This window comes from Cricetulus griseus, chromosome 4 (assembly GCF_003668045.3).
Source record: "Cricetulus griseus strain 17A/GY chromosome 4, alternate assembly CriGri-PICRH-1.0, whole genome shotgun sequence".
Classification (NCBI taxonomy): Eukaryota; Metazoa; Chordata; class Mammalia; order Rodentia; family Cricetidae; genus Cricetulus; species Cricetulus griseus.
In genome coordinates, this window is record NC_048597.1 from 184,277,567 (window position 1) to 184,291,606 (window position 14,040).

Consider the following 14,040-nt stretch of genomic DNA (forward strand, 5'->3'; position numbering starts at 1 on the left):
GGGAATACTCTTCTACTGTATGGATTCCAAAGACCCAGTGCAGGTCTTTAGGCCTGGTAGTTAGTGCCTTTATCCAGTGAGCCATTTCTCCAGCTTTTGTGTGTGTGTGTGTGTGTGTGTGTGTGTGTGTGTGTGTGTGATATCTGTGTGTGTGTGATATCTGTGTGTGGGTATGTGCACTGAGTGCTGGTTTCTATGTAGGCCATAAGGCCATTCCTGTAGCTCTCTCAGGGCTGGAGTTACAGATGGTGTGAGCTGTCCATCAAACTCAGGTCCTCTGCAAGAGCAGTATTTGCTCTTAACCACTGAGCCAACTCTCCTTCCCCATCTTGTCCAGTTTTAAAGGTATAATAAGTTTGAAACTTACTCTTTGGTTGGTTTACACTTGCTGATACCTTCATGCTATGATTAAATGATGTCCGGATGTCTGTGACTGACAGGCTGTCTCTGAGTACAGGTCTTACTGTGAGACTTACAGGAAGTGAGATCTGATGAGGCACAGTTATTGCTGTGATTTGGCTAGTAAAGCCTGCATTGTTGAGTTGAGACACCAATGACACAGAAATAAATTTTAATAGCTGTAAAACTCAGTTAAAAACTCTGATGTTGTAAATATTTGAGTCAGAGTTAGAAATCACCCCGAGTTCTTGAGTTGCTGCTGACAGACACCCCCCCCCCAGGAAAAAAAAAAACAAAAAACACCCTGCTGATTGGTAAAGATGGTGGAAGCTGGCAGCTCTGGAAAGTGAGTGCTGGTGCTGGCTGTGTTCCCCTGCCATTTGGGATCCCCCTGGAAAGAATGGGGTAGTGGCATTTGGTGCAGTCCTTCATTAGTCTGGACTTGGAACCCAGTGCTGATCTGCAGTGCCAGGACCTGGAGCCCAGTGCCTGCCGTGTTAGGACTGGCTGTTTAAACAGTGCATCAACATTCCGACTGATGTTAGTATAAGAGCCCATTATATGCACATTTTTGTTGGCAGCTTTTAAAAGTAAGTAACATTTTCTTATACTGAGAAGAGCCTATAAAGTTTTTTGTTTTGTTTTGTTTTGTTTTTGACAGGTTTTTTCACAGGGTTTCTCTGTGGCTTTGGAGGCTGTCCTGGAACTAGCTCTTGTAGACCAGGCTGGTCTCGAACTCACAGAGATCCGCCTGCCTCTGCCTCCCAAGTGCTGGGATTAAAGGCATGCCCAGTTTCTAAAGTTGCTTTAAGTTACCAAATGAGCTATCATTACAAATAATGTATTTCTATGTTTTTCATTTTTTGAAAAAAGCAATATATATTAACTATTTTACTTATTCTGGCTTTTTCATTTGTTTTGTTTTTATATACTTGACTGGCCTCTAATTCACAGAGAATCCACCTGCCTCTGCCTCCTGAATGCTGGGATTAAAGGAATGTACCACCATGCCTAGCTTTTTGGATACATGAATGTCCTATTGACTTACTAGCAAGCTAATGTTGCTACATCCACTTAATTAATGGTTCATCATTTCTGGTATAGAATCACTTATATGTTGCTTTCTGATCCAGTAAAAGTTTGGGGACCATTTTTTTTTTTTGTCTGAGCAGTGTTTATAGCCCAACTATAAATCATAGAAAAGATTAAGTGGGCCTTGGAAGAAGAGGAAATCACAAATCAAATAGGCACTTACATTTATTGTGTTTGCAAGGTTGTTTTTGAGGACAGCACATGTTTTGGGGAGACCTTGTGTCCCGGCTGTTTTATAGAGCTCTGGCCTCTTAACAGCACTACTTGAAGGGCCCCATGTGCCGCTCCTGGCTTGTTTAGCTCCGACTGTGGAGGAGGTCAGGTTTCACAAGGAGGCTGGAGGCTCGTAAAGGCGTACTTTTTCTTGAAGAAACAAAGTCCACATCAGGAAGTGAACTGAGATTTTTGAGAGGATACTTAAAGAAAGAGCAGAAAAATGTGGGCAAGGAAAAGATTCCGCAACCACGTCTTAGAAGGCCCCAGCACCCACCCCGGCATTCTCTTACTCAGCTTAATGCCCCACTAGAAAAATAATAATCAGGGCTTGGGAGAAGGCATTGAGCCATCTCAGTGGTTAAAGTGCTTACCATGCAGGCATGAGGACCAGAGTTCAGATCCTCAGAAACCCAAGGCATTGCAGGGTAAGGGCAGCAACCTTCCTGGAATTCCAAGCCTTGGAAGTGGAAATGGGATTCCTGCAAGTGGCTAGGGAGACGAGCCAAAACTTCAAGCTCTGGTTTTGTTTGAGAGATGTTGCCTGCCTCAGTGACTAAGGTGGGAGAGTGAGGATGATTCCAGGTAACAACCTCCAGCCTGCGTGTGCATATGTGTGTGTCCGCATACATGAAAATATATGCACATATACATGTACACACCATACACACAGAAAAATGGAACAAGAATAATCAAAATAGAAGCCATGCCTGGGACCGCCTGGTGGCAAGCTTGTACTCCGCCATCCTCAGTCTGGTGTGTGTGCCACCATACCTGACTAGATTGATTTTTTTAAAAGATATATGGCTCATTAAATAAACTTTATACTGAGATCATTGAATCTACATGCTTTGCTATGCAAAGCCTCTGCGAATGTTGGTAAGTACAAGGTTTTATTTGTTTAGTTTTTGCCACGGGACAGGGGTCTGTGAGCCTTATGCACACTGGGTAAGTGCTCTAAGCAGAACATTTAAAGGTATCTCTCTGGTTAGAAACTTGGGGATTTGACAATTCTTAGCCAGTTAGAAAGCCATTGCAAGCCGGGAGGTGGTGGTGCACACCTTTGATTCCAGCACTCTGTAAGTTTGAGGCCAGCCTGATGTAAGAGCGAATTCTAGGACAGGCTCTAAAGCTACAGAGAGAAACCCTATCTTGAAAAACAAAAACAAACAAAAAAGAGGTCTGGAGTAATGGTACAGAGGATAAAGTACTTAACCACACAAGCCTAAGGATCTGAGTTCAAATCCCCAGATCCCACAGAGAGCTGAGTGTAGAGGTACACCTATGACTCCTCTATCAGGAGGAGAGGCAAAAACGGGACAATCCTTGGAGGCTCACCTCGCAGGGCAGCTCTCCTCCCAAATGCATCCACAAACAACAAAGAGACCACACAGTGGAAGGTGCCAACCAACACTCAAAGTCCTCCTCTGACCTCTGTCTGAGCACTGTGGCACTCCCACACAGCTGCACACATCATTCGTGGACACCAAAAAGGGAAGAAAACTGTTTCTTGAAGCCTGGGGCAGTAGATGCACTTTCATGTTTGAGGAAAAAAAAAAAAAAGTCAGTACAGTTTGGCTTGTTCTGAGTAGAGCTGGTCTGAGTTAGAGATTCTGATCCCTAAAAACCTTGGGTGTCTCAGGCTTACCAGAGAATTCAGTCTTGGTAGCTACCACCAGGCTTCAGATCTCAGCGCCCACCTCTTAACCAGCTGGAATTCCTTGAGCAAGATGATTCATTTCCCTGTACCTCAGTTTCTTTCGCTAAATATTTTGGTGACACAGCTGTGGGAATTAAATAAGCTAGGATGTATACATACCACTCACAGCACAGGACCTAGCAACAAAACGTATGTTAAGCTGTTATGTCATAAAAGGCTTGAAACCTGTGTTGTAACATTCTGTACTTTACCTTCCCAGCATTTATTGCAGTTTGAGCTACCAACTCAAACAGCAATTTAGTTAAATACCTCTTTCTGCTCTTAGATTCCTGAATGGAACCCTCCTAGCTTTGTCCTTCACTGAATTATGGCCACCTAGAGTGCACCAGACAGCAGATAAATATTTATTGAATGAATCGATAAACTTAGGCGGGATCACTTTTGTCTAAGCGTTTTCTGAAATGAATAGGATTAAAATATTTTTCCAGTTAGGAGTCGGTTAATCTAGACTGCTATTGTACGATTTCCAGCTGATCCACATGGCTTGACACTGGATAGATGAGTCGCGTTATCATGTGGTCAGGACAGCAGGGTTGATGGGAACGTGTGACTCATGGAAACTGGCTCCTTTGCATCCTAATTTTACAGGATATTTTTAAAAGCCGAGATGCATTTTTTTGGTGGGAGGGGGCATTTTATATCCAAACCATAGCAATTTATGAAAAGCCTTATAGGCTGGGTCATGCATGACTCACAGTCAGTGGTGACATTCTTTCTTAGTGTGTGTGTGAGACCTGGCTTCAGTGCCCAGAGCTGCTAAATAAGCTTTTATATAATTCAAAAGTGACACCTTAAATAGAGTTTGGCTTTGAAGGAATTGATGCCAAGTTGCATTTCCCACCTCCCCAGAGCTAGCCTGTTGACGGTACCCAGTCAAGAAGACTCAAGTACAGACATTTGACATTAATCATTACACCCTTTCCCTTTACTGTAGCCAGGATACATGCATTCCATCTGTCCAGTAATTAAGCTAACCAATGTAAATATTTAACTTAAATATTTATCTTAATTTTTAAAGTTACCTGTTTTTATTTTATGTACGTTGGTGCTTTGCCTGTATCTATATGTGAGGATGTTGGGTCCCCCTGAAACAGGAATTGCATACAGCAGTGAGCTGCCATGTAGGTGTTGGAGATTGAATCCAGGTCCTCTGAAAGAGCAGTCAGCACCTTTAACAGCTGAACTACCTCTCCAGGCCCGTACTTATTTACTTTGTCTTTGAGACAGGGTCTCACTATGTTGCCCTGGCTGGCCCAAAACTCACTATGTAGACCAGGGTAACCTTGAACTCACAGAGACCTGCCTGTCTCTGCCTCCCCAGGACTGGGATTAAAGGCAGGATTTTATTTATTTATTTATTTATTTATTTATTTATTTATTTATTTATTTGTGTGTGTGTGTGTGTGTGTGTGTGTGTGTGTGTGTGTACTCGTGCACGAGTGTGTGCATGTGTGTGCACTTGTGCACGAGTGTGTGCATGCAGGTGCCTCGAGGTCAGAGACCATGGCAGTCATGAGCCACTTGACATGGATGCTGGGAAATGAACTAAGATCTCCTATCAGAACAGAGCATTATGCTTTTAGCCATTGAGCCATCTCTTCAGCTCCTAATTTAAAAACTTAAAAGGAGGAATTCTGTGAAGATACTTTCTGACAGCATTTAAATTGGAATCAGTTTTTATGTGTGTGTGAGACTATGGCTTTAGAAATAGCAGGTTAACCCATGGAGGCCCGTAAGTTAACAGATGAAAGCCAGCCTGAATGTGGTGCTGCTGTGTGCACCAAACACACAGAAGTGTAGGTCCCCTGGAACTGGAGTTACCGACAGTTGTGAGCTGCTGTGTGGGTGCTGGGAACTGAACCATGGTCCTCTGGAAGAGCAGTCAGTGTTCTTAGCCACTGAACTATCTCTCCAGCTCCTGGGAGCATGTATTTTTAAAAAGGAATTATAGGTTACTTTTCTCATGGCTATGATGAAATACCTGACAAAAGCAACTTAAAGAAGAAAGACTTTATTTTTTTATTTTTATTTTATTATGTATACAACATTCTGCTTCTGTGTATATCAGCACACCAGAAGAGCACCAAATCTCATAACGGATGGTTGTGAGCCACCATGTGGTTGCTGGGAATTGAATTCAGGACCTCTGGAAGAGCAGTCAGTGCTCTTAACCTCTGAGCCATCTCTCCAGCCCGAAAGGGTTTATTTTGACTCAGGGTTGTAGGTACAGTCGGTGATGTTGGAAGTCTGGGCAGCAGGAGCCTGAGGCAGCTGGTCACATGGTATCTGCAGTTGGTACTCACCTCAATTGCTGCTTTTTATTTAGGCTGGGACACCTCTCCACCCCCACCCCCCACTCCAGGGATCATTCTGTTCCCGCCTGCCCTGTGGTTTCTAGGGGTCAGCTCCAAAGCTTACCAGCCTTCTTTCCCAGGAAGACCTAGCCTTTTAGGTCTTCAGTAGATGAAGAGTAGTGGAGGTCTAAGGTCAATCTAGAATTAACATGTTTGTAGAGAAGTGCCCTAGAAAGTAACTGCAGAAACCATCAGAATTAAAAGTTGGGGCCAGTGAGATGGTTTAGTAGGTAAAGGTGCTTGCTGCCAGGCCTTAGAACCCAAGTTTGATACCTGGAACCCACACAGTGGAAGGAGAAAACCACCTCCCACTAGTTTCCTGTGATCATCAAATCATGCTGTGGCTCATGTGTGCGTGCCTTCCCCACTACACACAAAATAAATGAAATGAGTTTTTTCACTTTTGTTTCTCTGTGTAGCTATGTAGACCAAGCCGGCCTCGAACTCACAGAGGTCTGCCTGCCTCTGCCTCCTGAGTGCTGGGATTAAAGGCATGTGCCACCACTGCCCAGCTGAAATGAGGTTTTTTTTTTTTTTTTGAATTTGTATTGATATTTAGAGTTTGCTGTTCTTGGATAGAGATTCTAGAACTTTGAGCGTTACTCCTTATACTCATAAAACTTTTGAGGGAACCCCAAAAACTTTTATGTCACATGACCTCTGTCTTAGGGTTTCTTTTTTTCTTTTTCTTTTTTTTAAAGTAATTTTATAGTTGGGGGTCACCACAACATGCGGAACTGTATTTTTTTTTTTTATAATTAACCTTTATTTTATGTGCACTGGGGTACAGGTATCAGATCCCCTGGAACTAGAGTTACTGACAGCTGTAAGCTGCCATGTGGATGCTGGGAATTGAACCCTGGTCCTCTGAAAGAATGATCAGTGCTCTTAACCGCTGAGTCATCTCTCCAGCCCCCTGTCTTAGGGTTTCTGTTGCTGTGACCAGACACCACAACTATGGTAACTTTTACAAAGGGAAATTGGGGTGGCTTACATTCCCAGAGGTTTAGTTCATTATTATCATGGTGCATTGTGGTGGTGTGCAGACAGACACGGAGCTGGAGAAGGAGCTGAGTGTCCTGCATCTTGACTTGTAGGCAACAGGAAGTAGTCAGAGACACTGGGCATGGCTTGAGCATATATGAGATCTCAAAGCCCACCTCTACAGTGATACACTTCCTCCAGCAAGACCACACCTACTCCAGCAAGGTCACACCTCCAAATAGTACCACCCCCTTTTCTTTCAAACAACCACATTTTCTTTTTTTTTTTTTTTTTTTTTTTTTTTTGTTTGTTTTTTTGAGTTTTGAGTTTTCTTGTTTTGTCTGTCTTGCATGTATAGTCCTGTTGGGCCAAGAACTCACTGTGTAGACCAAGCTGGCCTTGAACTCACAAAGATCTACCTGCTTCTGCCTCCCAAGTGCTGGAATTAAAGGCTTTGAGCTCCCAGTACCCATATCAACTGTCTGTAAGTCGTTTGAGGAGACCTGATGCCCTCTTCAGGCCTACAAGGGTACTGCACGTATATGGAGCACAGACATACACATATACAGAAATAAAAGTTTTGTAAAAACAAAACCACTAGCCAGGCGTTGGTGGCGCACGCCTTTAAATCCAGCACTTGGGAGGCAGAGGCAGGTGGATCTCTGTGAGTTCGAGGCCAGCCTGGTCTCCAGAGCGAGTGCCAGGATAGGCTCCAAAACTACACAGAGAAACCCTGTCTCGAAAAACCAAAAAAAAAAAAAAAAAAAAAAAAAAAAAAACCAAAAAAAACAAACCACTAATTAATATTCATTCAATTTACTTCTACCTTTGGGAAATAATTATACTAAAGTGTTATTTACATTAGTAACAAATGGAACAATGTTTTCATTTTTAATTTATGCTTATTTTATGTGCATTAGGTTTGCCTTCGTATGTCTGTATGAGGGTGTTGGTGCTGTGGAACTAGAGTTACAGACAGGTGTGAGCTGTCATGTGGGTGCTGGGAACTGAAGCCGGGTCCTCCGGAAGAGCAGCCAGTGCTCTTAGCCACTGAGCCATCTCTCCAGCCCTGGTATTGTTTTATAGTTGTGTAAATCCCTTTACTTTGCTTAACAGGAGAGTGTGTAGTGGTTCTTTGCTTCTGCATTGATTGGGTCTGTTGGCAGTACTTCCCAGCTTGTAGCTTTTAGAAAACTTCTACGCTGAAGAGAAAAGAAAACTAAAAAGGCCCATGATGAGTATTTTGAGAATGGTTTCCACTCTGTGATCTACTCACACCCTCAGTTTGGAAATACTTGTTACTGACACAAAGTATGACTTTACCTCTTTTCAGTGGTTTGAAAGTAAAGCCTTCTGGGATTATTTTGACTTCTATAACCCTCTACCTCTAAAGGTCAGTAAACTGTCTACAGAAAACTAAACTGAACCCAAGAATTTGGCAGCCTTCTGTGACCGTCTGCCCTTTCCGATCTAATGGAGAATCAGTCTATCTCCCACTTTTTCATAACGTTCTTTCTCATTTCTGTCTCTGTTGATAAACTGTGAGGGCATTTTTAACTGGTGGCTCAGGAAGGGAGTTAGACCATGCTTGGGTCTGTGTCTTTGTGTCTTGGGAGGCTTATCTGAGGGAAGGGACACTTTGCTCTTCCTGATGTCTGGTCTCCTTCAACATTCAGGACTATGGACACTGGGGTGGCTCTGTGGCTGCCTGCTTAGTGCAGGGAAGAGGAATCGACTCTAGAAACATCAACATGTCAAGATTTATCTCCACTTTGGAAATGCATGAGCCAGAAAACAGCCTTTGTGCTTCTCCGAGGCCTGTGTTCCCCACGAAGTTACTTATACACCTTGACCTGAGCCATCCCTAAGGAGTGGGCCTGTTGTGTGGTACCCTGACTCTTCGGGTCTCCAGTCCTCTTTAAAGCCCACCAGACTTTTGAGACTCCCTTTTTCAGTTCAGGCATTGTGGGTTAATCGGAAATGACCTATAGTATTCTTCCTGTTTCCTCATATCCTGTGAACACAGGCAACCATTCTATCCCTCTGTGCTTTGTTGCCTTGCTTGCCTCAAATTATATAGTCTTCACTTTCTTTGGAATCCAGTGGATTCTTTAAGAGCCAATCCACAGACATAGTTTTTACCTGGATAGTTTATCTTTATTATAGCTGAGAAAATATTTCATTTTTAATTGTGTGTGTGTGTGTGTGTGTGTGTGTGTGTGTGTACACACTAATGCTAGAGCTAAGTTACTAGTAATTAGAAGCTACCTGGTGTGGGTTCTGGAAATCAAACTCAGGTCCTCTGCAAAAGCGGTACTTGCTCTTAACTTCTGAGCCATCTCTCCAGCCCTAGTTTGTCTTCATTTCCTCAGATCTCTGGTAGAATTGGCTTGTACTGTACATAACAATTTTGAATAATTATTTTTCCTTCAGTTATGTCTATATTTTCTCTCTAAAAGATGGTTTCCTAAGACAATGTTTAGAGTTTTAAATTCTAGGAAAGATTCTCCAAGTTGTGCCGCCTCCCCCTTTTTAAATTATTCATAAAATCATCTTTGTACTACTTAAATTACCTTGACCTGAGCAGGAGTTCAGATCTGGTAAACTGTGCTACGTAATGCTATTTCTGAATGTGCTGCTATGTGCTTATTCTAAATTTGTCCAATTTTGTCACAGCTATTTCTGCATTTGAAGTCCATCCAGTTTCTACTGAAGTCCACGAAGGGGGAGTGGCCAGATTTTCTTGCAAGATTTCATCAAACCCCCCTGCAGTCATCACATGGGAGTTTAATAGGACAAGCCTGCCTATAACCATGGACAGGTAAATGTAGCATGTTTATCTCGGATGTGGCACACAATGACGAAGACTTCATACAAAGCTTCCGAGGGGTAAACGTGATGGAACTCATTTTCATTTGGTGTGGCAGTAATTGATTTCCCTAGACATTTCAAACTTGGATTAAAAGTCACATCATGGGGGCTGGAGAGATAGATCAGTGGTTAAAGCACTTGCTGCTTTTGCAGAGGTTAGAGGTTCAGTTCCCAGCACCCACACTGAAGCTTACAACTCCCTGTAACTCTAGTTTCAGGGGAGTGGGTACTTCTGATCTCCTCCAGCATCCACTTGGTAGCTCACAACTGTTTATAACTCCAGTTCCAGGGGTCCAGCCCCCCCCCTCTGGCTTCTTCTGGCACTGCACACAAGTGGTGGACAGACACGCAGGGAGGCAAAACACTCATACACGTAAAAAACCACAACAAACAAACAGACAAAACTAATGAGCTGAGAAACATTGAATATGTTTTATTGGACTTAAGCAAGCAACTCAACAACACTAATATTAAGATTAAGCACCCTAAAGCCAGGCGGTGGTGGCACACTTCTTTAATCCCAGCACTTGAGTTCAAGACCAGCCTGGCCTACAAGAGCTAGTTCCAGGACAGCCTCCAAAGCTACACAGGGAAACCCTAACACTGTGCAGATCCAAAGATATACTAACTTGATAATTACATGCTGTCAGATTACTAAAAGTATTTGTTTTCCATACTAAGACAATTATGTTTCATTAATGGCAAAAACTTTGTGTTTTCAGTAAAACCCTGCATTTCATAGCACACAGTAGTCTTGAATCTGAGGCTGGCTGTTTCTGATAGCATTCATTGGTGCTGTTTGGTGTGACAGTATTCACAGTGTCAAGTGGGTTATGTGCTGTGTTCAGAAGTGAAGTCACATGCTGCAACACAGGCCAGCTCACCAGAAACAGCTCAGCTTCTTCTGGCACTGCACACAAGTGGTGGACAGACACGCAGGGAGGCAAAACACTCATACACGTAAAAAACCACAACAAACAAACATTGCATATTTTATACTGAATTGATTTTTTATTGTTGCATATATAGATACCATTTACTATTGCCAATTTTTTATGACTGCCCCACATTCAGGTTTTGTGACTCTATGTGGGGTTGTGACCCTGTTTTAGAAACTGGGTCGTGCAGAATAGATAGCTCTTGGTGCGGTTTAAAAAAAAAAAAGAAGTCAGGATTTTGAGAATAAATCATGCCAAGGTCTGAGCCATTATCAGCTAAATCGACCCAAGAATGTTAACAAGACGCTCTTTGTAACATGAGTGTGCTAGATTTTATAAACTATGTACTGCAGAGTTATTTACATCTCAGAGACCTGTCATGATCCAAATGGAAATAATAGAATCAAGCTAATGTTTTCACTGGTGTTGTTTTTCAGGGTTGGGAATCATACCCAGGGCCTCCGGGGTGCCAGGCTGGTTCTCTGCCACACCCCAACCAAGGCTAATATGTTTAAAGGTCTATCTATCTATCTATCTATCTATCTGTCTGTCTGTCTGTCTGTCTGTCTACCTATTTATTTTTTGGTTTTTCAAGACAGGATTTCTCTGTGTAGCTTTGGAGCCTATCCTGGCACTCGCTCTGGAGACGAGGCTGGCCTTAAACTCAGAGAGATCTGCCTGCCTCCCGAGTGCTGGGATTAAAGGCGTGGGCCACCAATGCCCAGCCTGTTTAAAGGTCTTTACAGGATTGTTTCTTTTCAATGGTTAAAAAGGTTATCTGTCAATTACTGTCAGAAGGTATGTTTAGTAAAATATAAAGATTACAAAAGTTCAGTTACATTTCTTGTCTCAACAGGGTGACTGCCCTGCCCTCAGGAGTGCTACAGATCTATGATGCTGGCCCGGAGGATGCTGGGAATTATCGCTGTGTTGCATCGACTATAGCTCATAAGCGGAAAAGCATGGAGGCCTCCTTAACCATCATTCCAGGTTCCATGCTCAAGTGTTTCTTGTTTGTTCCCTTCCATTCTTATGAGATGTTTGCTTGTCCCTCTGCTTTCCTCCTGACTGTGGTAGCATTCTTTCTGTCAGAATTTTGATGGCATTTAAACTATTGTAATAGAGTTGGTTTAGGTTTGGTATTTTCAGATAGAGACTTTCTCTGTGCCCCATCCTAGCCTTGATCTTGTAACCCTTCGACTTCTGCCTCCCCCAGGGCTGGGTTTACAGGTGTGTGCCACCATGCCTGGGTTGTAATCTATTTAGATCATAGTCTTTTACTAAGCAAATCTTTCCCAAGCAAATGTGTTTTCTGCGTCAACCTCCTTGAGAAACACTGAAGGGTTGAGTTATAAATTTTTTCACTTTTTGTTTTTAAAAGCATAAAATGCAGAGAGGCACAAAAAGACAATGTCCATTGCCAGTAAAGATGTTTGTTTCTAATATGGTATTCTTCAGTTTAAATTAACTGCTAATGGATATGAATTGGGGGGGTTGTCATGTAATAGACTTTTTCTGGGGAGACACATGCACTCCAGTTAGGGATCTCACTACAGCCCAAAGTACAGATACCACCAAAGTCCAACTGGGTGAACCAATGAGGTTTATTGGGGTTCCTTACAGGAATATGGGTGAGGAGTTACTTATAGGAGCAGAAATGACTCAGAGTCAGCTGCATCACCAAAGCCAACCCCAGCATGAGTGACAGCTTGCAGAGCTGGGAACCTGGAGTGCACTCAGCCTGCAGGTAACTCAGCAGGTTGGAGAGTGGCCTTTCCAAGGGACTCACTGGATTGTGTGTGTCTTCCAGGCAGCTCCCTGATCTCTGCTTCTACCGTTTGCTGGGCCTTTGTATCTCACCTCCTCTGAGAGTGACTCTCAGCAGTCTTCACTGTTTATACTTTTGGGGTTTGAGGGGACAGAGTGAGTCTGGTCAGTTTCAGGGACTTCCTAGGCTATTTAGAGTTCTTTACCTTCAGTGGTAATGAGCTTCCCTGCAGGATGGTATGTTTCAATCTCTGAGGAAATTACTGCACAATTGGGGGGGGGCAATGAAAATATTCCATAATTAATTATAATAGCTATTTAACTGAAAATTCTAAAAACCGTTAAGTTAAACATCAAATGGGTAAAATGTATGTATATCATAAGAGTTAGACCTCAATAGCACTTAAAAAAAAATCTTATTTAAGAAAAAGAAAGGAAGAAAAAAATGAGGGACTGGGGAGAGGGCTTTGAAAGAACACTTGTACAACTTTGAGACCCTGAGTTCCACGTAAAAGCTGTGTGCCTGTAACCCCAAGACAGGACTAGAAACAGGAAGACCCTGGTAGCCTGGTGGCTGCCAGCCTAATTCCAGGTTCAGTGAGAGACCCTGCTTCTCAGGCATAAAGGGCAGAATGACAAAACAGGGTACCTGAGGTCCTCCTTTGGCCTCTGTACCTGTGCACACATACCACACCCAAACACACCATACAACACACACACACACACACACACACACACACACACACACACACACACACACACACACACACACACACACACACACACAACACACACACACACACACACACAGGAAAAGGAAAAGGGATGAAAAAAGGAAAATGAATCGGCACTCACCGGTCCCCAGCACTCATGGAGTAGACCCCCAGAAGTTGAAGGTCATCCTTGAGTATATAGGGAATTGAAGGCTAAACTAGGCTACGTGAGATCCTGTCTCCAAAAATGAAATGATAATTGAAAGAAATGAGTAAGAACTGGTGTTTTAATGTTTCTTGTGACTTATGTGTCTGTCCTTTCCCGCCCAAAGCTAATGAGTCAAGACCTTTCTACATGCCGACCATTGTAGCGGGTCCACAGAATGTAACCGTGTCACTGCATCAGACAGCTGTGCTAGAGTGTATGGCCACAGGCTATCCCAAACCTATCATTTCCTGGAGCCGGCTTGGTAAGTAGTCCTCCTTACAGGGGGTGGGAGGCAAGGGAGTCCTTCCCTTGAACTTTATTCTTTGTGGTGAAACTGATTAAAAAAAAAAAGTGTTTTATAGATAAGACACATTTGGCTGTTACTTCTGAATGACTTCTTTTTAGCTTTGCAATATAAGGAAAGCTTATGCTCCCGAGAAATTGCTACTTTGTAATGATTGATTTCACAGATAGTGATCATTTGGCATAATTTGAGATGAAGTGTCTTGTTTCAACTTCTATGTTCCCTTTGAAATAGATCACAAGTCCATTGATGTCTTCAATACTCGGGTACTTGGAAATGGCAATCTCATGATATCAGATGTCAGGCTGCAGCATACTGGAGTGTATGTTTGTCGGGCCACCACCCCTGGCACTCGGAACTTCACAGTTGCTATGGCAACTTTAACTGTGTTAGGTATGCATTCTTTCTATAACCAGGAGAAGCTTGTGTTTCAGTATTTGTCATTTTAATTTCTTTCACAGTTTTCTTTTTTAAGAT

The 14,040-nt window shown here is 42.9% G+C and overlaps 1 protein-coding gene across 1 annotated transcript in view; it reads left to right on the forward strand.

Annotated features, from left to right (window-relative positions):
- Prtg (protogenin) overlaps positions 1-14,040 on the forward strand; it is a 112,004-nt gene that overhangs the window by 31,931 nt on the left and 66,033 nt on the right. Inside the window, exons 3-6 of the mRNA XM_027411181.2 lie at positions 9,439-9,583; positions 11,428-11,561; positions 13,384-13,521; positions 13,798-13,956. Coding sequence (XP_027266982.1) covers positions 9,439-9,583; positions 11,428-11,561; positions 13,384-13,521; positions 13,798-13,956 — 576 coding nt within the window. The remainder of the gene's footprint in view (positions 1-9,438; positions 9,584-11,427; positions 11,562-13,383; positions 13,522-13,797; positions 13,957-14,040) is intronic.